The sequence below is a fragment of the Suricata suricatta genome, chromosome 6 (genome assembly GCF_006229205.1).
Source record: "Suricata suricatta isolate VVHF042 chromosome 6, meerkat_22Aug2017_6uvM2_HiC, whole genome shotgun sequence".
Lineage (NCBI taxonomy): Eukaryota > Metazoa > Chordata > Mammalia > Carnivora > Herpestidae > Suricata > Suricata suricatta.
In genome coordinates this window covers 56,475,189-56,500,875 of record NC_043705.1, presented here as the reverse complement: position 1 = coordinate 56,500,875, position 25,687 = coordinate 56,475,189, and the positions used below count along the sequence as shown (strand labels likewise).

Sequence of the window (25,687 nt, the reverse complement as noted above, 5' to 3'; positions counted from 1 at the left end):
CCCTTTCCTCCCGCCTTCGTATTTTCCCTGAGAGACATCAATATTGAAATTAGACCACAAAGTAACCCCATGATGGCCTCAAAGTATTCAAGTGAAGTGAAAAGAAGAGTCACATAATTTTCACTTTAAATCAAAAGCCAGAAATGATGAAGTCTGGTGAAGAAGGCATGTTGAACACCAAGAAAGGCCAAAAACTAGGCCTCTTGGAGTGAATGCAAAGGAAAAGTTCTTGAAGGAAATGAAAAGAGCCACTCCTGTGAACATATGAACATGAAAGTCAAAGTCTTACTGCTGATATGGAAAAATTTTAGTGGTCTGGACAGAAGACCAAGTAGCCCACAACATTCCCTTAAGCCAAAATCTAATTCAGAGCAAGGATCTAACTCTCTTCAATTCTATGAAGGCTGAGAGAGATGAGAAAGCTGCTGAAGAGAAGTCTGAAGCTAGCAGAGGTTTGTTCATGAGGTTTAAGGAAAGAAGCCACCTCCATAACATAAAAGTGCAAGGTGAAGAAGCAGAAGCCACAGAAATGAATTCAGAAGATCTAGCTAAGATAATTCATGAAGGTGGCTACAATAAACAACAGATTTTCCAAATAAATGAAACAGCTTTATACCAGAAGAAGATGCCATCTAAGATTTTCCCAACTAGAAAGATGTCAATTTCTAGCTTCAAAGCTTAGGGATAAAAGACTCTTATGTCAGGGGCAGATGTAGCTGATAACTTTAAGTTGAAGCCAATGTTCATTAGCCATTCTGAAAATCCTAGGGCCCTTAAGAATTATGCTAAATCTACTCTGCCTGTGCTCTATAAATGGAGCAACAATGCCTGTAGGGCAGCATATCTGTCTAAAACATTAAATTACTTTAAGCCAACTTTTAAGACCTAATATTCAGGGGGAAAAAAAATCCCTTTCAAAATATGACTGCTTACTGACAGTGTACCTGGCCACCCAAGAGTTCTGACGGATATGTAAATAAAATTGTTATTTTCATTTCTGCTAACACAACATCCATTCTGCAGCCCATGGATCAAGAAGTAATTTCAAGTCTCATTATTTGAGAAATGTATTTTGTAAGGCTGTAAGATAGTGATTCCTGTATGGATCAGGGCAAAGGCCATTGAAAAACCTGGGAAGGAGTCACCATTCCAAATGTCAATAAGGGCATTTGTGATTCATGGGAAGAGGTCAAAATATCAGCATTAATGGGAGTTTGGAAGAAGCTGATTCCAGCCCTCATGAATGACTCTGAGATGTTCAAGATTTCAGTGTCAAAGGTAACTGCAGATGTGGTGGAAAGTGAGAGAACTAGAATTAGAAGTGGAGCCTAAACACTGTTGTCAGTGCAGAGCCTGAGTCAGATTCTCTGTCCCCTATCTCTGCCCTCTCCCACTTGCACGCTCTCAAAAATAAACAAAGAGAGAAGATTTGACTTGCATGGATAAAGACTTCCTTCTTATAGATGAGCAAAAAAATGGTTTCTTGAGATGAAATTTGTTCCTGGTGAAGATGCTGAAAAATGACACCAAAGGTTTTAAAAATTCATAAACTAAGTTGATAAAGCACGGCAAGGTTTGAGAGGACTGACTCCAATTTTGAAAGAAATTCTATTGTGAGTAAAATGCTCTCACATGCTATAGAAAAATCATTTGTGAAAGGAAGAGTCAATCAATGCAGCAAACTTCACTGTCTCATTTTAAGAAATTGCCACAGCCACCTCAATCTTCAGCAATCAGCACCCTGTTTGGTCAGCAGCCATCAACATCAATACAAGATCTTCCACCAGCATAAAAGATTGACTTGCTGAAAGCTTAGATGATGGTTAGCATTTTGTAGCAATCATCTTTTTAAATTAAGGTATGTACATTGTTCTCTCTCTTTTTAAATGTTTATTTATTTATTTTGAGAGAGCATAAGCAGGGAAGGGGGAGAGAGGGAGAAACAATTCCAAGCAGGCCTGTACTGTCACCGTAGAGCCTGATGTGAGGCTTGAACTCAAAAAACAATGCTATCATGACCTGAGCCAAAAATCAAGAGTCTGACTCTTGACTGAACCACTCTGTACACTGTTCTCTCTGACCTAATATTATTCCACTTAATAGACTACAACAGGTAAACATAACTTTTATATGACCAAGAAACCAAAAATTTCATTTGACTCACTTTATTATGATATTTGCTTTATTGTGGTGGTCTGGAATTGAACCAAGGTATCCAAGGTATACCTGTGCTTTTCTTTTTTTTCTTAAATAGAATAATGCCTTATGCCAAGCTACTGGATCACATCACACACAGCACTTCACAACAGTTTTTAATATTCAAAAGAATACACATAACTAAAATAATATATACCCACTGTGCAATTTAACAAACCAACCACCAAAGCACGAAATTAAATTTCATATTCAGAGACTCTTAAGATGTTGCATATAATTCAAGAATAAAATATTTTAAATTTGATGTTTTCCTACAAATGCTGCACTTACACTTCATTCTTTTTTTCTTTTTAAAGTATTTTTTTTTAATGTTTTATTTATTTTTTGAGACAGAGACAGAGCATGAGTGGGGAGGAGCAGAGAGAGAGACACACAGAATCAGAAGCAGGCTCCAGGCTCTGAGCTGCCAGTACAGAGCCCGACGTGGGGCTCGAACCCACGAACGTGAGATCATGACCTGAGCCTAAGTCGGAAGCTCAACCGACTGAGCCACCCAGGCGCCCCCACTTCATTCTTTTTTTACCTCCTGAATTATATAAAAGTCTTCAACTTGGAATCTGTAAGAGTAATTTTGCCTCTTGAAGTCAATTTCCCACCAACTCAAAGAAATATTCAACAACATGTAAATTAATTTTAGAGAACAGATTATCTTCAGAGCATTTGATTTTTAAAGTAAAATAAATACTATTCATAAAAACCTAGCTTGCCCTAAGTATTGATATTTGAATTATAAAAGAACTCATTTTATCTCAATGTAAGAATCATCACATGAAGATAATATTTTCCTCCACCTTCACGTCATGAAATTAAGTTTCAATCACCTACAAGCATAAGAGATGAATCATGATTGCTCAAATATTACTAACTGGAAGATTAAATGCCTAAATTCATATTTATTTTTTATAGCTAAAAAATTAATTTTTAAAAATTCAATGAAAATGCTCAGCCATAAAAAAGAATGAAATCTTGCCATCTGCAACAACATGGATGGAACTAAAGAGTATTATTCTGAGTAAGTCAGAGAGAGACAAATGTCCTATGATTTCACTTATGTGTGGAAATCAAGAAACAAAGCAAACACAGAGGGGGGAAAAAGGGACACAAACCAAGAAACACTCTTACCTACAGAGAACAAACTGATGCAACCACAGGGAAGGAGAGTAGGGGGGGGTGGATTAAACAGGTGTTGGGAATTAAGGAGGGCACTTATGGTGGGCACTGTGTGGTGTGTATTAAGTACTGAATCGCTACATTCTATGCTTGAAGCTAATATTACACTGTATGTTAACTGGAATTTAAATAAAAAGTTGAAAGAAAAAAAAGGAAAATTTTATAACTAAAAGCTTGTAAGCCAGAATATGAATGTATTACTTTTAAATGAAATCCAAACTGAAATTATCCAAGTAATTCTCTCAGTACCATGGTGATAACTGGGTGGTAAATCAGTAGTTGTGGAAAAGCTACCTTCTACACAGATGTATTTATTTCTCCATTCAATACCATCAGGCCTGGGAATGGCTTTGGCTTCACGAACTGAAATCATTTGACTGTTCCAGCTACAAGAAGAAAAACATCATGTTAACTATTTTCTTAATTTTCCTTTTATTATGTTTATCATATTAATAGTGAGTCCCATTCTAATTTTCTCACAAAACACTGAAACTTGTCTCAACCCACAGCACCACAATCCCTATTTCCCCTTCTCCTTTTCTCTCCACAGCACTTATATTCTAACAATTTGCTTATGTTATTGTTTATTGTGTGTTCCCCCAAGCAGAATGAGAGCTCCAAGATGATTTATGTATTTTTTCACTGTTGAAATATTGTTTAGTACAAAGAAAGCGTTCAATACATATTTAGTGAATTGATGAATATAAAAAATAAGAAAATGTAAACAGAATGTATAAAAATTATGTTCACTTGTTAGCAACTTGGTATAGATTTCTTATTAAGACGTAATTGCATGCTGTTTTCTGATATCATTAAATAATTTTTATTTAGTGCATGTCCATTTGTATGATTTGGGAGAAAATTTTGCAATTTTCCAATAGAAGCTAGTAGATACTATTTTAGGAAAAATTAATAGTCTATGAAAACATACTGTTATTGATATATATCAGATGCAGCTATTAAGAGTAAAGTTTTATTCAAATAAAACAATTTTATAAGCATGTCTAAAGGTAAACTGTCCAGTCTGTCTTGAGTAGGTACAAACCTTACATTCTGGTTTTATTTCTTTATATAAGTTCTGTAAAAGTATGATTTTCTTTTTCTCTAAAATGTATGACAATTCAGCTTATAGACAAGATAAAAATGAGTTTGGAAAATAGGTGACATCTCTTTTTTTTCAGCCATAATTTAGCTCTGTCCACCATTTCAGTAAGAAGAGAAAGACCAAATTTTGGGACCTTCCATCTCCAACATTCATCTGCTCTTCCTCTATTTATCATACAAAGAATTCCTAAGAATATATTTGTGGGTCCAATATGGCATTTGTTACTGGAAAACTGATCCATCTCTATGTTAAATATGCAAGAAAACATTGCATCTTGTGAAGCTGGATAATTGAAAAGGATCCTCGAAGCATGGTTTTCTATTTTTTCTTATCAGGAATACTAGAAATACTTAGCAAAGACAGCTTTTAAGTTCTTTAAGAATACATATCAGAATTTACGCTTTTTAAAAACTAAGTGGGTTATCAAAGAGAAACATTTAGTATTAATTACAGTAACATGTTTTAGATCTTTAATGTACTGCAGCTCCATTAGTATAAGCTCCAAACAGAAAAGAACTACACTGCTCTATTGGTCCAAGTGTGTTTCCAAAATTTTTGTAAAGTAACAAGGAAGGGGCACCTGGCTGGCTCAGTCCTAGAGAGAGCACGAGACTCTTGATTTTGGGGTCATGAGTTCAGGCCCCACACTGGGTATAGAGATTACATACATATATAAATATAAAATGAAATGAAATGAAATGAAATGAAGTGAAAGAAAAGAATAATGTAAAGGAGAGAGTTATAGAACCACATGTCTGAACCAAACTATGATATTTTGTGTTACTTTATACCACTTGAGGTAAATTTCACTTCCTGAGACTACTTGTTTCTCATTCAACTTATAGGACAGTTGAATCTGAAATATAATTAAAATTGGAATGTTAAAAATGTTTTTTTCTTTCAGACAAGTTTAAATGTTGAAATGCTGTATCCTGCTGTTAAATTAAAATTTTTACTTTCTTAAATCAAAGGAATTCTCCTTACCATTATACTTCTATGAAATCCAATCCTGAATTTTTACTACATGTCAATACTTGGTTCTAAACTGGATCACAGAAACAGATGTTATATACCTACATTCACTTTATCATCCCTAACCAGGTATCATTTAAGCTTCAGCCTAAAATCAACCTGAATAATGCAGCCATTTAAGTAACTATATCACTTGGAGTACTTCACAAAGGAGAAAAAAAGAATATTTTAAATCACTATAATTCAGACTGATTCAATCTACTGCATTTTCAAAGCACTTTTAAATATTTCTAAATTATTAAATATTTGAAATAATAAAGTGATATATAATTAATTTATTATTTTTTATTTTTAGAGGTGAATTTAAATGTAGAATCCAAATGGAAATTTATAAACATTTTCCCTAAATATTTCATTCTTTAAAACAGGCCTGTAAATTAAGTCTTTTATCATACCATATTTTTCTATGGTAATTTGTTTGCCATGTGAAAATCTGTTATTTTTCACTCAATAATTAAGGTGTAAGAAAAATACAATCTATAAAAGAGGAATGTGTGAGAAAAGCAGATATAGGGCTTAACTTAATCTAAAACAGATTTGATAATATATGCTAATCTTTTATATATAAAACTTAGTTTACCAACTGTATATTGGTAAGATGCTTGCTTCTTTTCTTCAGTAATGATAATGAAATGCTATTCATCTATTAACTCTCTCCCAGTCATTTTTTAAATGATAAAGTATTTTGAAAATTTTTCTTAAATTTGAAACATTACAATTAAAATTTTAAGTCTAACAAAGAAAGTCAAAATTATGGGTCTGATACTATACACACATACACCAAAACTAGTCTAATTAAGTGAAAAAATACATATTTGGGGCTGGGAAGCAATTGTCAAGCTTTTTTTTTAATGTTTATTTATTATTGAGACAGAAACAGAGCATGAGTGGGGGAGGGGCAGACAGAGAAGGAGACACAGAATCTGAAGCAGGCTCCAGGCTCTGGGCTGTCAGCACAGAGCCCGACATGGGGCTCAAACCCACAAACCGTGAGATCATGACCTCAGCTGAAATCAGACGCATAACCAACTGAGCCACCCAGACACTAGGGAATTCAAGCGTCTTATGGAGACAAAAAATTTTGCTCTCATCCTAGAGTTTTGTTTTGTTTTGATTAGTTCTCCTTCTGCCTGACCCTTTCTTGCACTTGACTCCTTAAATTCTAGTGTCGATCAGGGCCTCACCTCTTTCAATCATCTTCTTCTAAGGCTACAGCACCCCTCCTAAGCTTAACAGTCTGATGTTTCTTTCCCAAAACCTTTTCTCCAGTCCTGATCTTGCTACTAGGCTCTAGGACAATCTTTGCAATTAGCAATTGGAAAGTGCCACCTAGATTTCCTACATGCATCCTTGTGCCCACATTTTCAAGACTGAATTTAATACATTCTGTCTATGGTCAGAATAAATCACTTCCTTGAATACCCCCTCAACTTTCTTACCTTTCCTGCTGCACTGAACTTAGTAGGTTGAAAAACAACCATAATTAAATCTTTGTCTACTCCAATTCTTTTCCATGCAGCTCAACATGCCTGGAGAGAATTATGCAACGACGCTGACCTTTAAATTCACGATGACTTAGCTCAAAAGGACCTTAAATGTTACTACCCACCAATCATACTGTATTTCCATAGTTAATTCAGTCCTTTATTCTCCCACTGGACAATTCATACTTTCTCTCACTTTCCAAATTTCCTCACTCACAATCATTCCCAGTTAATGTCCATGCTGCATTTCATTAAAAATCTAAAGCAACCAAAAGATAATTTATACTACCTCCCATTCTATCAATTCCTCTGTATCCATACACTCTTCTTTTTCTTATTATTATTATTATTAATGCATGGTCTGTGCTCCTATCCCACTTGTGCTCCAGATTCCAACCCTCCTCAATTCAAAAAAGTATACTGTTCAACAATTTACTGTCTTTTCCTGCTATCATCAATTCTGACATCAAGATGGGTTATTTCCCCTTTCTAAAAACAAAAACTCAACCCCAATGAACTCTCTAATTTCTTTTATTATTATTATTATTATTATTATTATTATTATTATTTGAGAGAGAGAGAGCACACAAGTTGGGCAGAGGGGCAGAGGGAGAGATTTAACTCTCTGATTTCTACTCCATTTTTCTGCTCCCTATACCACAAACCACACTATCTGTATTTAATTCTTTCCTGTTCTCTCTTGAGCCCACACCAATAATGCTTCTTTCCCTATTACTCCATAGAAACTGCTCCTGAGAAGGGTCCAGGGGCCTCCATGTGGTTCCAATGGTCACCTTTTAGTTCTCATCTTGTACTTGAGCTATCAAAAAATGTGATCCAGATAATTATTCCTTCTCCCTGGAAACATTTCCCCGCCTTTGGATTCCAAGACAATACATTCTATTGGCTTTCCTCCTATCTCAATGACCCTCCCTTTTTAGACTATAAATTAGTTCTTTCTTATCCCTTACCTCATTTTTATTTCATCTTTATATTATGAAATTCTTCCAAGAGAAAAACTTGAGAAGCATAAAGTTCAAAAAAAATTCAACAGTGTTAACAATTCCCACATGTGCTTGTGTATGTGTATATGTGTATGTTTTAAACTGAACCATCTGCTAAGCTGTGGATATCATGAAACTTCATTTCTTTATCTTTTGGCATATATCTCCTAAAAAGGCCATTTCCTTTATAACAATACAGCATCTAGAAATTAACAATAACTTTTATAATTCCTCTACCATAATCAGGTTATAATCAAGGTATGTGTAATTTGTTTCATCTCCTTGACCTGGAAAAGTTCTCTCCACTTATTTAATGACATTGACATTTTAAGAGACTAGGCCAGTTGTTTCAAAGAATACCTATATTTTGAATTTGCCTATCTTCACTGTGTCATTTAACATATTCCTGTATCTTCTGTATTTCCTATAAACCTCTTAACAATAGACTTTCTAAGGATTTAGTCTTTGGGCCTTTTCTCTTTCCTATCTATATTCCCTTGGTTTTCTCAAACAGTTTCATAGTTTTAAATATCATTTACTTGTTGACAACTGCCAAATGTATAACTCTAACCATGACGTCTATCCTGAACTTTAGGTATGTACATCTAACGATTTATCTCTGCTTGAGTATTTTGTTCAATGTTTAAAATCAATAACACTCCTCCCTTGTCTTCCCATTAGACCTAATGGCAACTTAATCGTTTCAGTTGCTTGGGCCAAAACTTAGATGTCATTCTTGACCCTTTCTCATATGCTGCATCTAACTGTTGCAAATTAATAAATATAAGTGGAATCTGACTACTTCTCATCCACTTCTGCTGTAATCACCCTTATCCAAGGCACATTATTTCTCTTAGATTATTGTAATATCCTTTTAAGTAGTCTCCCTGCTTCTGCCCTTGGCTCCCCTCAGTCTCTTCTTACCCATCAGCAGCCAGTCTGTTCTTACCTGTGACAAATCAAATTACATCATTTCTCTACTAAAACCAGTGGTTTCCCATATCACCCAGAGGAAAAGTCAAAGTCACCAAATTAACTAGATGGTCCCACATGAAGTGGAATTCCTTAACTTTCTAAGAGTATTTTCTTCAATTTTCTTCCAGGCACACTGGCCTCTTTGCGGTTCCTTGAAGATGTCAGGCAAACCCCCACCTCAGGTTGTCTTTGTACTTGCTTTTTCTTCTGTTTGGAAACCTCTTCTCCACAGACACACAACTCACACATTCCTCTCTATCAGTTCTTTATTAAAAGGTTACTTTTCGGGGCACCTGGGTGGCTCAGTCAGTTAAGCACTAAGCATCCAACTTCAGCTCAGGTCATGATCTCACAGTCCATGAATTCGAGCCCTGCGTGTCTGTGCTGACAGCTCAGAGCCTGGAGCCTGCTTCAAATTCTGTGTCTCCCTCTCTCTCTCTGCCCCTCCCCTGCTCACTCTGACTCTCTCTCTCCAAAATTAATATACATTAAAAAAAAATTTTTCTTAAAGTCACTTTTCCTGTGGGACTTTTCCTTCACCATGCTAAGAATTAAACTGCAATGCAGGTATTAAAATTTTAAGAACTACATATACCAAAAACTCCTTCATTGCTTTTGCTTTATTCTTCTCCACTTACCACCATCTAACATGTTAGACATTTTGTTTATTGTCTATCTCTCCATACTACAACACATACTACACTATAAGTTGCATGACGACAAACACTTTTTGCCTGTTTTGTTAACTGCCATATCCCTGATGCACAGAAAACAGCCTGATATATAGTAGGCACTCAATGATTTATTGGTTAATGAGAGGAAACAAATCAGAATAAGAAAGGAGATGGCTGGCAAAATTGGGCCTTTGTAACTTCCTTCTTAGAAAAAATGTATTTAAATATGAAGGCTTGCATTTTTAACTCAAGAGAGAGACTAGTACTAAAGGCTTGTGATTAGGCAGACAGGGAATAACGGAGATGAAAAAAACAGGTAACCTTTTAAGGTTTCTAGAATCTCCAGTACCTAGAAGTTCATAAGATATTTAAAGCTTAAGTTGTCCCTTTGTTTTGCTAAAATACAAAATGATTACATTCTGACTTTCCCCTCACCCAGGTTCTCTGAGCTACCTGATCCTTTTTTTATTTTGTCAGTTCCCTGCTCTCAGGTACAGTTCTAGAAGCGTGACTTCATTTTAAGAATTTTCAGTAGGAAGGTTTAGGAGGGAGCTGTGAGTGAAGCAGATAAGAAAATCTTAGTGATTTTTAAATGGCCATACCAAATTTCTGCAACATTTATGGATATACTCAAGCGTTCTTTAATAGGCACTTAATTCTGTCTTCAAGTAAAGAGAATTTAAATGAGTATCTCAAAGTTCAGAAGAAATCCTTACAAACATTTATAACAGCTGCCAGAATTCCCCTGAACAGCACCTAGTCCACTGCCATTACGTTCTTGGCAGTGCTCCCTCCAGTCAAATTTCTGAAAATATCTGGTATGAAACAACAATATACTTGACAACTGCTCTGTATGAGGAATAGGTAAAGATGTCTCCTTAATCATGTGTCACAATGGTTAACAAATGCATCCGGGAGTTCAAAATCTCTTTTGAAGCCTCAGCATCCTAGCCAGTATCGTTTGGCAGAGCAGGCTAGCTTCTGTTAATACTAAACTAACACACAAACCTGCACACCTACCATCTTGTATCAGTCCAACAAAGTAGTTGATTTTCAAGGTACTCATATCTAGATGCTCTAATCCTAAACTATACATGGTAGAAATGTATCTTTTTTCTATGAATTCTTTCCCTCTCTTCAAACTTTCCTAATTTACAATAAAACAGACAATGCCAATATATTCTGAAAATTAAGAATGTAGTTATGGAGTCAGACCTGAGTTCTCTCACTATTTAGGTATAGTGCCATGACAAGTTTAAAGTATACAAAGTATACAAATTCCCTAGGCCTCCTGGTAATTTCAAAGCCTGGAGCCTGCTTTTTATTACCATGAGGATTAAATTTAATAAAACACAGGAATCACTCGGCATACTGTAGGATACTAGGTAAATACTCACTAAACATCAGTTATTGTTACTACAACATCTGAAAAATCTTAACTCTGGAATAACCTTTATAGCCTCTTACATCCCATGTCTCATATCTTAAGTCTTTTCTTGTCTTTATAAATGAAGGCTCTTTCCTTTTTATCCTTACTGCCTGGACTTACACTCTGGTGCTGGTCATTTTTTATTATTTTAACTTCATTCCTGTTCAACTACTTCCCTCCTGCATTTTTCCTACTCCTTTTCTTAACCTAATTAATATTTTTTAAGACATCTTCAGCATCTTTGCAACCTGTCTGTAATCTTACCCTCTGCTTGAAAATTATTCATAGCAAGTAGTTTTCAAGTACCCGCTCTCTGGCACTAGGTGAGGTAATAGAGACACAACTGTAAACTAAACCAGGAACAGTCTGGTAAAAGCTCGGCTTTGAGGAATTTAAATAACATTACTTCTTTCATGCCCTGTGTTTCAAACCATCTCCTTTGAGTCAGGTTTCTTTATAGCTACTGCATCACAGCAAACAACAAAATACTGACACTGTAGTCAATCAAGAATCACAGTTAAGAGTATGGATTTTGCAGTCAAAACCATCAGAAATACTCCCCTGACTAGCTGTGTGATCTTAGGGCAAATTTCTTCACCTCCCTAAATGTTTCACTGGTAAAATGGGCATAATATAATATCATATGATATGGTTATTATGTAAACTAAATGAGATCATGCATATAATCTATTTAGAGCAGTTTTTCCCACCTAGTAATAGCAGTTTATTGCAAATGCTATTTTTCCTCTCTCCAACTCTCTTCCAAGTGGTACCTTGTGGTTACTGTACCCTCTTCTAACTCCTAACTCCTCTCTCTTCCTCCTTCCAGTTTTTCAGAAGAGCTGCAAACAATCCCTTATCCCACTCAATCTGGACTAAGAACTCCCTTAAGAACTTCCAGTTAAATCCAGTCTGATTGTACACTTTAGTGTTGTTCCATGCTTACATATCACCCTCAGAAGGAAAAAAAAAGAAAGGAAAAGGAGTATTCTTTGATTTTTATTCATACCAACACAACTATTCAGGTATCAAGTATACACAAGATCTTTTCCCAAGTTTGTTTTCCCTGTTTTTTTACTATAAATCTTAACTTCCTAAAAACAGATGTTTCAAGTTATGCAGCACCTATACAGGGCCAACACAAACATTTATTCAGGCCCTGCTGCGAAAAGAGGTAGGTAAACATAAAATGAGATCGCTACTGAAATCTACTAAAATTGGGCTTACTAAACTGTAATTTTTCATTAGCTAGGAATGTGAAAACTATTTCGTTTCCAATAATCATTGGATATTAAATTTTATAAACTGCATATATCTAGACAAGTCTGTAGCACCGAAATTAACAAATATAGCTTGTGACCAAAACTGTAGCATTCACATATCTAAATGAATAAACACAATTTGAGGTTTTCACTTACTCAAATTCTGTAGCATAGTATTTAAGAAAGCCCAGTAAGAGGTCCCCAAGATTTGATTCATTCTTCGAGAGGTAAGGAGGAACATTACATGGTGCTTGGTGTACAAGATGCAGCTGTATAGCAGGACTAAAAGATTCCTGTCAAAAAGAAAAAGGGAACTATAAAGCCATTTAAAACGCACACTATAAACTTTACAAATCCTGATGTGATGCTCTCTGAAAAAGAGAGAAGAAATCTTTATGTTGGCAGTTTGGAAATGTGAAGTTTTCCTCCTACTAAAGATTTCACCAGTATGTGGAGTATGCCAGAGAGTACTTAGAAAACTAAGATATTCTAAACCTTGGCTGAGGTATACCACTAATTTAACCAAGTGGATCCCTACAGTAGCAAAAGATTTTCTAACTCACAAACAAACCCTTATTATCCATACAAAGATTTCATCAAATAACATACAGATTTCTTTATAAATGAGTCTCCTTAACTGCTTCTACGGTTGTACTTTATAAAGGCTATATCAAGGACAAGCAAGGTAAGAGCATTTTCTAACTGCCACTTAAAATTTCTCCTAGAGGCCATAAAAGTAATATATGAATACACTTATACCAATTTTAAGGTTTTTAAATTTTTATTTCATATTTGTATTTTGTATCTTACTGGGAAGAGAAGATAAAAATTCAACATAAATTGAACTTGAAAAGACAAAGGCGGCAGGAAAAAGAAGAAAGATAGGAAACAAACCAGCAAGCAATCAATATTCAGCAAACTTTTACCACAATATTCATAAAGGACGGTATCATTTGCTTGTAATGCATGCTGAAACAACACACTTATTAGAAAGAATACTAACAGGTACTTATCTTTTTGCCAATAGTATGGCATTCCAATTTCATATCTGATCTTTCCTCTATTAGTAACAAGTTCTGGCTCTAAAATATACTAAACGAACTACAGAGATTCTAAAGTAATACATATCCATGTGTTAGAAAATAGTTTCTTTAAAGTAATTTGAACATTGTCCTTAAGATGGATTTTTACATGCCCCTTTGCCATCAGAGTAATAATACACTTTTTTTTTTTAACAACTAGTTCAGGCACAACAGCTATTCTTTAGGTTCCCAAATACCTAATACATCAACCTTGGGTTTATGGATATCAATTCAATTAGTAATGTCTAAGTAAGTCCATTTAAGAAAAAAAGACTCCCCCCCAAAACTAAGCTGTACAGAGAAACAGTTTAGTGTTCCATTTATAGGCAGTCCTCAGGGCGCCTGGGTGGCTCAGTCAGGCATCTGACTCTTGATTGGCTCATGTCATGATCTCATAGTTCCTGAGCTCAAGCCCTGCATCGGGCTCTGTGCTGGCAAAGTGAAGCCTGCTTGGGATTCTCTCCACCCACCCCCCGCCGCCCCTTTCCTCTCACCTGCTTGCAAGCATGCACACACACTCTCTCTTTCTCTAAAATAAACATTTTTAAAAATCTAAATAATAAAGGTAATCCTCAAAACTCATCAGTAAAAATAAAGGAGCAAGAAAATAAAAAATTCCCTCCCTGTCCTATTATCTACAATTCTATTAATTTTTAACTACCAAGAAAGTGATAGATTACCTTTCTCTCAGAAGAGAATTCTACCCCAATGACAGACAGTTCGTAAAGCTGACACTCCTAAACCTGGAACCTCCCCTTACACTTCTTGCAGATTTAGTATTAAATTATGAAACTAATGTAGAAATTAAATTGTCTCTCCAACGAGGGAGAGTACAAGAGAAGCCTCAATTCCTAAGAAAGAGTGATAGCAGAGAGGCAGCAGGGGTAATGCGTCTAACACCTTCTGTCTAGTACTTGCTAAGTACAGGACAGAATTTTAGGACAGTATTTTAACTTGTAAAATTTAAATATTATTTTCTGGCTAATTAAACAAAAAGATATAATGTAAGTTCAAATGACAAGGAAAAGTGGGCCACTGTTAATACCTTCCACTCAGAAAGCTTTTTACTAATTTTGATTTCTAGAGCATAGTACCCTAAGCATTCAATTTATGAACTGATACTGAAATAAAACAGTCAATTTCTAATTCTAAAACTGTTTGAATCTTTTAAATTTTTTATTTTTCCAATAATTTAAATAAAAAGAACAGCAACTATAGATCAACATTGAAGCGTTCTGAGGTCTACTCTACTAAAATGCTGAATGACTTGACCGACAGTTTGACCAGTCTCTTCTTAGCTTCACTGTTCTTTTCCATGGTCACATACAGAAAGGGCCAGCACATGTATAGTTGAGGAGAACTGAAGGAGAAATCCAAACTAAAAAATAGCGGGGGGGCAGGGAGGTCCAAAAGATGCTATAAGTAAACAGAAATTCCATTTAACCATCAGAAATCCCTACTGTTGTTAATCATTCACATTACAGAAAGATTCTCTGCTTTTAGAAAAATTTCACCAAACAACTTTTTTAAAGGGAGTTGACCCACTGCACATTTACTTAAGAATAATATATGCTACTTTGGATATGAGTGGGCAGAACTTAAACTAACTTATTAGAAAACACATAAAGAGCAACTGAAAAGCCAAAGGAATTACAACTTAAGTCCATGGAAAAACAATTTAACTGATACAATGTAATATCTTTCTTTTTTTTTTTTTTTTTTTTTTTACCATTTTTAATTTATTTTTGAGAGACAGACAGAGCATGAATGGGGGAGGGACAGAGAAAGAGGGAGACACAGAATCCGAAGCAGGCTCCAGGCTCTGAGCTGTCACCACAGAGCCCGACGTGGGGCTCAAACTCATCAACTGTGAAATCATGACCTCAGCTGAAGTTGGGTACTTAACTGACTGAGCCACCCAGGTGCCCAGTAACATCTTTTTTATCATTTTTTATTTTCTTTAATGTTTTATTTATTTTTGATACAGAGAGAGACAGAGCATGCGAGGGGGAGGGGCAGAGAGAGAAGGAGACATAGAACCGGAAGCAGGCTCCAGGCTCTGAGCTAGCTGGCAGCACAGAGCCTGATGTGGGGCTCGAACCCATGAACGTGAGATCTGACCTGAGCTGAAGTCGGAGGCTTAACCAACTACCACCCAGGCACCCTTCTTTTTTAAAGAATTTGGAGGTGAGGTGGGTTATCAACACCTGCTGTTTGTTTTTAATGTAGGGAAGACATCTTTACTACTTTTTAAGGTTATATCCTATTTGGGGCTTCTCATAACCAAATCTGTAATGACTTAATTACTGCAAACATTTTCCAACTGATATTTAAATACTGACATTTTTGAAGATATATACCTTCTGTACCTTTTCTTTCTTTTCAATCAATGCCACGTTAAGAAAAATTTAAATGGACAACCCTTTGAAAAACATCTGAAAAGTCTCAACTTATTTTGCCCACAGAACTGCTTACCCCCAAAATGGCAAAAACATTTTTTTAAATTTTTTTTATGTCTTTTATTTATTTTTGAGAGACAGAGAGAGTCAGTGTGAGCAGGGGAGGGTCAGAGAGAGAGGGAGACACAGAATCTGAAGCAGGCTCCGGGCTGAGCTAGCCGTCAGCACAGAGCCCGACGCAGGGCTCAAACCCACGAACCATGAGATCATGACCTGAGCCAAAGCCGGCTGAGCCATCCAGGCGCCCCGGCAAAAACATCTTTTGCCAAATTCCATCATTTTCTGAGACTCTGCCATAATATCTTACCTTCAAAGTTTAAAATTTGGACAATTGAGCACTTTCTGGAATAAAATAGATTGGCTAAACTTTTACTTGCTTACTGTTCTTTAAAAATTTGTATATACCTTAAATGAAAGATGACTGTGTTTTACCTCCAGGCAAACAAATTTAAGTTATGTACTATTCTAACAATATAAATTATTAGACCTAGATACAAATGTTGAGAAAGGCCTCAAAGAAAAAGTTAACCGATACAGACTACTTAGAGTTCTGCCTAAAAAGAAAAAGAGCTGTATGATACATTAAAGTTCCACCAACCTTTAATTATATGCAGATTACCACTAAGCTGGTGACTCATGGTAAAGATTGATCACTAAATTTCCTTTAAATTCCATTTGCTTTTAGTAAAGTGTTAGTAAAGTTCTGAAATCAACATAAGTATCATAAAGTAGAAGTACTATAATGAAGTGGTTAAGAGCATGAGCTTTGGAGTCAGAATAAGCTTTGAAACATTCTATTAGCTACTATGATCTCAAGTTACTTAGCTTTCCAAAGGTTCAGCTTCTTCATCTATAATACAAGGAAAATAACAGTACTCATTGAACTGTAATAAGGATTAAATGATATAATGTATATAAAGCACAGCAGCAATAGTATTACCTATGTATTATGTAGTATATGCTTGGCATCATTATTATTATAACTACATTTTTTTCAGAGAGAGCACAAGGTGGAAGGGGAGAGAGACAGGAAGAGGGAGAATCTTAAGCAGACTCCTTGCCCAGTGCTGAGCCTGATGGGACTCGATTTCATGACCCTGAGACCATGACCTAAGCTAAAATCAAGAGTAAGACACTTAACCAACTGAGCCACCCAGGCACCCCATAACTGTCCAATTTATATAATAATGCAGTATGATTGCCTCCTAAAATAATGTACTATTTCAAAATTAACTTCCTTGTAACTCGAATGTTCTTATCATTAAAAAACTTCCCCCAAATTTTTAAATTTCTTTTCAAAGGTATTCATTTATAGCCTGTTTTACATAACTAAAATCATACTGTATGCATTTTAAAACTGAAAAAAAGCCTAAATGTATATGTATATATGTATGCATATGTATATATATAAAATTTAATATATTTTCAATACATAACTACACAGGGGAACTCTACGTCTCAGAATTCCTAACTTCGTAACTATAAAAATGGCTTCCTTGAATATGAAGATGCCACTAGGGAAAGAAACAAATATAAGTTATCTCCATAAGTCTCCACCTAGCATAAATCTAGGGAAATCTCCTAATATACTTGCACTAAAATAAAGATCTCTTCATAGGCTTTAACCCAAGTTTGTGTATTTAAGTGTTCTCAACTTCACTGCTTTAACTCAATAATAAATATTTTGCCTTCTATCATTATTCATGTTGTCTTTTTTAAGTCAGTAAGAATTCAGTAGTAATAATGTTATATAGCTTTTCAGGTAAAGATATTGCTATAGTCTTTCATCCTTTTCTTTCATAATTTAGTATCCAAACTGACCTGAAACACCATACCAATTTTTTAAAAATTATCATACATTTGAGGAGAAAATATGAAAATAACTAAAAAGGCATAATATACTGAAATGTTATTCTATTCCAAAATTTATATACTTTTAAATTCCATTTAACTAAATTAGAGAAGCTCAAAATTTAAAAGAACCTTGTTCCCTTGTAAAATAACAAAATTTTTTTGGTTACTATAAAGTTTTACGTCATTTTCAAACTACTTATTCAAGCTGAAATTTTGTTGTATTTTTTTTCTTAAAGAAAGGTATATCTATATAGGGACAATCAGATATACACACATAAAATATAATAACAGAAACTAGATGAAATGATTTATTAGCTTATACTACTATCATTTTGTCTTTCTTCATGCAGCACAGTATAATAGAAAAAATATCAGTTTCAGGGTCCATAATTTAGAACTGGAACAACTTGGATCAATAATGTAACCTTTTGAAGACTTAGTTTCTTCACCTGTGAATCAAGGAAAATACTACAGAAGTTTACATGCCTAGGATTAAGCACACTGTATATAAAATTTATAGAGTGCTGACATAAAATAGATACTAAAAAAATGATAGTTATTAGTCTTAAGAAATAAACTGATTTGCTTTTTCCATTAGATGGACCACCAAGAAAAGCAAATCCACTGATCAATTAGCTTACAGGTTTCAGATAAAATTTAAAATCCCATTAAGAGTAGATAGTAAATCCTTATGCATGTAAGGATCAATCTTAAAGTAAAGATAATACTCTTCAAATATTTAATGTAATAAAACCATACCTGTAAGCAAATTAAGACATTCTTCAGTCTAGCAGGTCTTGCTATGAGTATATTTTAAAGCTTTGGGACTGGACTAGTATTATGTCTATTTCCTTGTTAAGGTACTGAAATAAGATTATTAGCACAACAGGGGTGTAGCATATAGGATGAGAGATAGTGTTAAGTGAAGAGTAAATGGACTCTGCCATGGGGTAAAGCTAGAAAATTAGAAAAATGAAACAGAAGTGAAAACAAGGCTCTTTAAAATGGAATATACTAGTAAGAACTTAGATTTCTTGTAATAAAACCAATACCTCTGCTCTGTTCTCAAGCATAATGCATTGAGACTTTATTAGTACTTTATATTAGTAAAAACGAATTCATGTAGCACATCGTTTTTTAAGTGAGATTTGTGTAGAAGCATCTGTTCCATATACAATAATAGATTCTTTAAAGGATAAGTTTTAACTATTAGATGGTTTGTATGCTAAAAAATATACACAGCTCTTTCTACTTGGGAACCCAGGTCTTAACAATAAAGTTGGGACAATAAAATGCCCAGTCATTATTTCTGACCTTTCAGTATGACCTAAAGAATCAATATTTTATGAAGGGAGAAAACCATTCAAGGATAAGACCCAAAAGTTCAAGCTACTTTTATTTCTATACTTTCTGATACATTAATTTTCACAATGTTTATGAAAGCATAAATAATGATGCCTAGCAATAATGGAAATCATTATAGTAGCTCTTTATAATACCAGAAATTAGTTTTCAAAATGAGGAAGATAAGATACCCAGATTCTAAAAAATTCTTGTAACAGTGTTTTTACCAGATGACCCACCACAACCTAGGAAGCTCTCACCACAGCAAACCTCAATTACAGCAAACCTTTCATTATCCAGCACCTTGTATGTGTGCCTTATGAAAATAACATGTTCAAAACGAGAGCATCAGTTCTCTTCAATTACCAAAGGTTAAGTTACATTTAATTTAAATTCCACATCAAAGAGACTTATATTTTCTATCATAAAATAAGCAAGTCCTCTGAAAACTGATCACTCAGACCTTTTTTTTTTAAGGTTGTAAACCCTTTTTTTTAATGTTTATTAATTTTTAAGAGAGAGACAGAATACAAGCAGGAGAAGGGCAGAGAGAGAAGGAGACACAGAATCAGAAAGAAGCAGGCTCCAGGCTCCAAGCCCTCAGCATAGAGCCCAACATGGGACTCGAACTCACAAACCCTGATACCATGACCTGAGCCGAAGTCGGATGCTTAGCCGACTGAGTCGCCCAGGTGCCCCACTCAGATCTTTTCAGATCTTTTTCAATTTGACTACTTAGTAAGTTTAGGAAACAGCTCTTTTTGGGGCGCCTGGGTGGCTCAGTCGGCTAAGCCTCCGACTTCGGCTCAGGTCATGATCTCACAGTCTGTGGGTTTGAGCCCTGCATCGGGCTCTGTGCTGACAGCTCAGCTCAGAACCTGGAGCCTGCTTCATATTCTGTGTCTCCTTCTCTCTGTGCCCCTTCCCCGCTCACTCTCTGTCTCTGTCTTGCAAAATAAAATACATTAAAAATTAAAAAAAAAAACCAGCTCTTTTTGTAAGTTCATAAAACTAACAGGTAAAAATTACATGGTTTCAGAAGGCTGATTAAATATTTTAAACTGATAGCTTAAATATTATTTCTAAATAAAACCAGGAATAAGGATGATTATGGAGGAAAACAGAAACAGTAGGACTATAAAACAAGGAAACAGAATTCTGGGAAAAAGGAACACAAAAAACTGGAAAAGAAACAAAAGTATATAGATTGTGAATTATGTACATTACCTACGTTTCTCTAAAAAACTGAGTATATACCAAACTTCTAGTAGGCATCCTTCACCACTTTAATGTTTCCAATTAACTACAGAAGGACTCTTAATATTATTCACACAAGGATTGTAAGTATTTAATGTAACGTCTTTTAGTGTATTACTTGATAAAATCAAGTGAAAGATAAAAAGATTATCCAATTGTTCAACTTAATTTTTTCCTGTTTTCAAAGTACACATACATTGGACTAAAAGACTTCTGAGTAAAGACTTGCTAAAAAACTGTTTGAAAATAGCATGAAGAAAACTGGAATGAGTGTCTACATGGGCCTTGACCAACTGAGTATATTTAATTCCTTTTAGAGATAATCATGAGCATCATGCAAAAAAATCCACCATTAAGATAAATGACCACACTGCCACTAACCAAATAAAATATGACACTCTTCTGAAAAAGTATATGAAGTATTTTTAATGGGTTAGTGGCCAATGACTTGGCCTATATAGAAAATGTTATCATATACTTATAAGGTAACTATTACACCTTTTACATTCACATTAATACTGCATATAATAGTCCCACATATACTTGTCATATATGTATTAAAATAATTTATAAGAAACACTTACTGGGTAAATTTTTTGGATGGATGGAAGGATGGGTTCAGGTAGGGCTATAAAAAAAAAGTTTAAAGCTTCTGTGATTCACATAATTCATTTCACAAAGCAATAATTTGTCAGCTATACCCCAGGTATGAGACTATAAGGGTTTCTGCTACAATTCAACAGTTTCCATATATTTTGTGAATTAATAACTCCGATCCCTAGAAATTTAAATCCAAAATATAACTAAGTTGATAACTTCAGGTTAATAAACTATGTATATTTCTATGTAAACAAATGCTTCTTACATTCTTAGACAAACAGGCCATCAATGGACACACATCATTTGGTCCAAATCAGACACAGACACACACACACACACACACACACACACACACACGCACACACTAAGCAAGACAAGGATTGTCCTACATATACTGAATGAACATTGTTAAGATGAATGTAGCTATCAAAAAAATTTTAATACACTCCAATGATACCATATCATGAAAGAATAACAGCTATTTCATAATTGTCCCTTGATTTTTAATTTTTTCCAATAAATAGTAATACCAAAACTGAAATAGTTTCAGGAAATTGGTCTATTAAAAAAACTGAAAAAAAAAAAAAAATCTTCAACTTCACTAATTTTTAAAAAGAAGGTTTCAGCAACGTTTCAAAATATAAATCAGGATATTTATACCAATTTGCTATAAAAAATTAAAATTTCATACAAAGGAATCATTATCTTCATATGTTACTTTATTTTTTGTCATTCTTCATTTTCCAATAGCTTTACCAAAATCCAAACTCATTAAATGCATTAACAGTCACTTCACATTACTATAATATAAAAGAAATAACATGGAAAGCAAAGTAATTAATATTCACAATTTTAAAAAACTTTAAAATACAGTATCTTGAGTATGGTAAGATACAAGTAATGTGTTTTCAAAATTTCTTTAATATAAAAGACCAAATATAATACTGTAAAACAAACTGTGTATTTAAGAATAGAAATACATTATGTATAATTAAGTAAACTCGTAACAATCACTATCTTTAATTTGCAATTTAGCAAACCTTTTTATATGACTTCTGGAGTACATTAATGTCCAAATAATAAACTATTACCAACTTACATGATCTCCAACTATGATTATAAATGTATAAATTTCTATCACATAGTATTTAAATATCTCTTCTGTATCATGCTTCTTTCCCAAGTTGAAATTAGAATAAAATAAAATTCCATGACAGCCTAGAAAAACTCATTACTTACTGGAATCACTCTTAGGAAGTAAAAATATTTTTCCCATAGGCATTCAAATGGTCAAAATTCTAGAAGATCCTACAAATAAACTCAAGCCGCAGTTACTTTCATTCTAAACGTCTTTATAGTCACATAACATTTTTAATGACTTTCTAACAACTTTGCTATAATACAAAATTGGTAAATCTTACTAGAAATTATTTACTCAATTAAAAACCTGAATTCCTTTCTCACTGAATACCCCTAGTAAATTAAAATTATAATTTAAAAAACAGTGAAGAAAAGGTTGTAGAAATTATTTACTCAATTAAAAACCTGAATTCCTTTCTCACTAAATACCCCTAGTAAATTAAAATTATAATTTAAAAAACAGTGAAGAAAAGGTTGTAGAAATTTAGAAAAAATTTTTTATCTCATCCTAGAATCATAACCAGAATGCTAGAAGAGAAAAATGAACACTAACAAACACTAACCAATCGTTTAGGGCCCTTCAATAGACAAAGAACCTTTAGAACTAAGCAATTTGGAAGTTTTGGGGAGCAGGGATATCATTCAGTGAATCCTTTGCCTAACAACCTTAAGGATTTAAAAACACGAGTCATAAAAATAAACAAATTAAATATAAATAAATAAATAAAAACATGAGTCATTTGTGGAAACAAATAAAAGAAATTTCATTTAAAATAGAGTCAGGAAGCCCTGAAAGGGGTGCTCTCACACACTGCCACCATTCTCCTTAGTAGTAAGTATACTATGCATTCCCCACTAGGAAGAAGTTTACTTTTACATACTCCAGCAGAAGGATGAAAGAATTTTTCCTTGCTCAGCAACAGCCCAGCCAATGAGAATTCAGCGAAACAGCCCCTGCCAGCTTCCTCTCCTTCCTCTATAAAGCCAAGCCCCTCACCTCCATTCTCTAGCCTTGACAACAGTTTGGTTCACTATAGTATGCTTGTTCAGAATTGTGATTCCTCTGCTATTTCAGAATAAACTCACTGTACTAGTGAAAAAAAAAACTAGCTCTTTTGTTTTCTAAGGTCAACACAATGCAGAGCAATTGGTGTACTGTGGCAGTTAACTATCCTCACAGTAACCTCAAAGTCTTGAATAGTTTTTCACATGTTTATTTTACTCAAAGCAACATATATTCAGGAGTGCCTAGAGGGCTCAGTCAGTTAAGCACCTGACTTCAGCTCAGGTCATGATCTCACAGTTCGTGAGTTCGAACTTCACATTGGGCTCTCTGCTGTCAGCGCAGGGCCTGCTTCATATCCTGTCCCCCCTACCTCTATCCCCATTCTCTCATTCTCTCTCTCTCTCTCTCTCTCTCTCTCTCTCTCTCTCTCAAACATTTGGAAGAAAAACAGCAACATACATTCACGAAGAATCGAGCTGTAACACCTATTTTTACTTCAAAGTTTTGGACTTCAATCTTTTAAATTTCTCTCTCAAAAGCTCAGGTCATGATCTCACAGTCAGTGAGTTCGAGCCCCACGTTGAACTATGTGCTGACAGCTCAGAGCCTGATGCCTGCTTTGGATTCTGTCTCCCTCTCTGCCCCTCCCTTACTCATGCTGTGTTCTCTCGGTCTCAAAAATAAATAAACATTAAAAATTTTTTAAAAAAGCAAAAGGAACAAATAAACCTTACTATTACAGTATCTGATCAATAGATAACGCCCTCACAATAACTACTCCATAAGATTTTACTTTGCCTACATTTCAGATGAGAGCTTTCTGGTCAGGATCCCACAAATTTATACATATAAATATTCCATTCTGATTAATCAAAAATTCAACTAAAAAAGAGATCTTCAACAACAATAAACAAAAATTTTGAAAATTCAAGGACAAGTCTGTTTCCGAGAGGGCATGCGCAAGCTAGAAAGAGGAAAAGAAGGAGAGCGAGAATCCCAAGTAGGCTCCACTCTCAGCAAAGAGCAGACATATGGCTCAATCCCAAGACCCTGGGATCATGACCTGAGCCAAAATCAAAGTCAAACACTCAACTAACTGAGCTACCCAGGCACCCCAAAACTTCAAGAGCAATTTTAAAATGCCTGAGACAGTTTTGGATCTGGTAACATGGTAAATATTCTATGTATATTCATTCAAATTATTATTTCTAATCAGGTGATACTTTTGCCTTTTATTATCAGTATTAATCTTAGATGGCCAATAAAATCTCTTCTCATAGGTTTTTACCCTTCACACTTTCATCAGTCATCTTTTCGAACATGTGGAAATTCATCCTAGTAAATGCTTTTTAATCTTTTTCAACCTTTCCACATACAGACCATTTCCTTTCTCTATTCATGACAGAAAAAATATAAAAAGCCTTTAAGAAGTTAAATGGAACTTAAAGGTCCATCCAATCCAATTATCCCTGTTACAGATAAGAATATTAAGGCCAGAAAGGGAGAATAGCGGACAAAATCACAAACGCTAGTTCACTGTGGCATGACTGTAACTGCTCAATACACTTTGCAGACTGTTTGCCAAAAAATGCAGTTATTTATTTCAATCGAATTTCAATACAGCTATACAGCTACTTATTCCAATCAAATTTCTTCTAGTGAAAAGCAGCCTAAATTTGCCAAATAATACTTATACCTTTATTTTTATTATTATTTTAGAGAGAGAGTGCGAGAGGGGAAGATGGGCAGAGGGAAAGAGAGCAAATGAGGGGTGGGGAGAGAATCTTAAGCAGCCTCCACACTTAGTGCAGAGCCCCCACTAAAGGCTCAATCCCATGAGGATCCCTGGGATCATGACCTGAGCTGAAATCAAGAGTTAGAGGCTTAACCAGCTGAGCCACCCATGTGCTCCAATACAGTTATACTTTAGCTCTGCACAGTGGCTGTCCTTTAACAAAGACCTCGAAATGATTGACGATAGAGCTATTAATTACAAACCAGTTCAGTGAATAGAACTAGTTTGTCAAAAATAAAATAGGTTTAACAAAATTTAAACAGAATTTTAACATGATTTCTGAACACTAGTAAAATACTAATTTCTCAACTTTCAACTTGCTCACCAAGCCACCTTGGTGCATGTGTGATCAAAGTACATTTTTCTAAAGAAGGCAATCAAATTAAAATATCTAATGTAACCAATAAAAATGGAAAGAGCACATATAATGGATGTTCATACATGTTCAATATTGTAATCAAATCTAATTTCTAAATCACAACTAGTGCCTATTCACTTTTTAGTTTCAGTTGTGATTTAAAATGTACATATGATGAAATCTAAATAACCCCTGATATATTTTTGACACATAACTTTTCTATATTTGTATACATATGAGTATATATACAAACTCAAATACAGTTTTTAAAATAAAATTGATACCATGTTGTATATGATGCTGTACCATGGATATTTTATCATTAAATATCCTAAAAATATATTCTTAGCAGCTGAGAAATATTATAATTAATTCAATCATTCCCTTATTCTTAAAAACTTAGATTATTTATAATCTTGTATTATTTCTTTCACCCAATT

General features: G+C 34.5%; 1 protein-coding gene across 5 annotated transcripts in view; it reads right to left on the bottom strand.

The window, feature by feature from the left end:
• The window catches only part of TENT2 (terminal nucleotidyltransferase 2), a 70,557-nt gene that overhangs the window by 4,350 nt on the left and 40,520 nt on the right, over positions 1-25,687 (bottom strand). For 4 of the 5 annotated variants that reach the window (XM_029942491.1, XM_029942494.1, XM_029942492.1 and 1 more), the window contains 3 exons: positions 20,933-20,976; positions 12,509-12,645; positions 3,682-3,773 (listed from right to left, as the gene is read on the bottom strand). In XM_029942491.1, the coding sequence (XP_029798351.1) occupies positions 3,682-3,773; positions 12,509-12,645; positions 20,933-20,976 (273 nt within the window). Of the gene's footprint in view, positions 1-3,681; positions 3,774-12,508; positions 12,646-16,714; positions 16,744-20,932; positions 20,977-25,687 lie in introns of all 5 variants that reach the window. The other variant, XR_003909951.1, reaches the window with a different exon arrangement.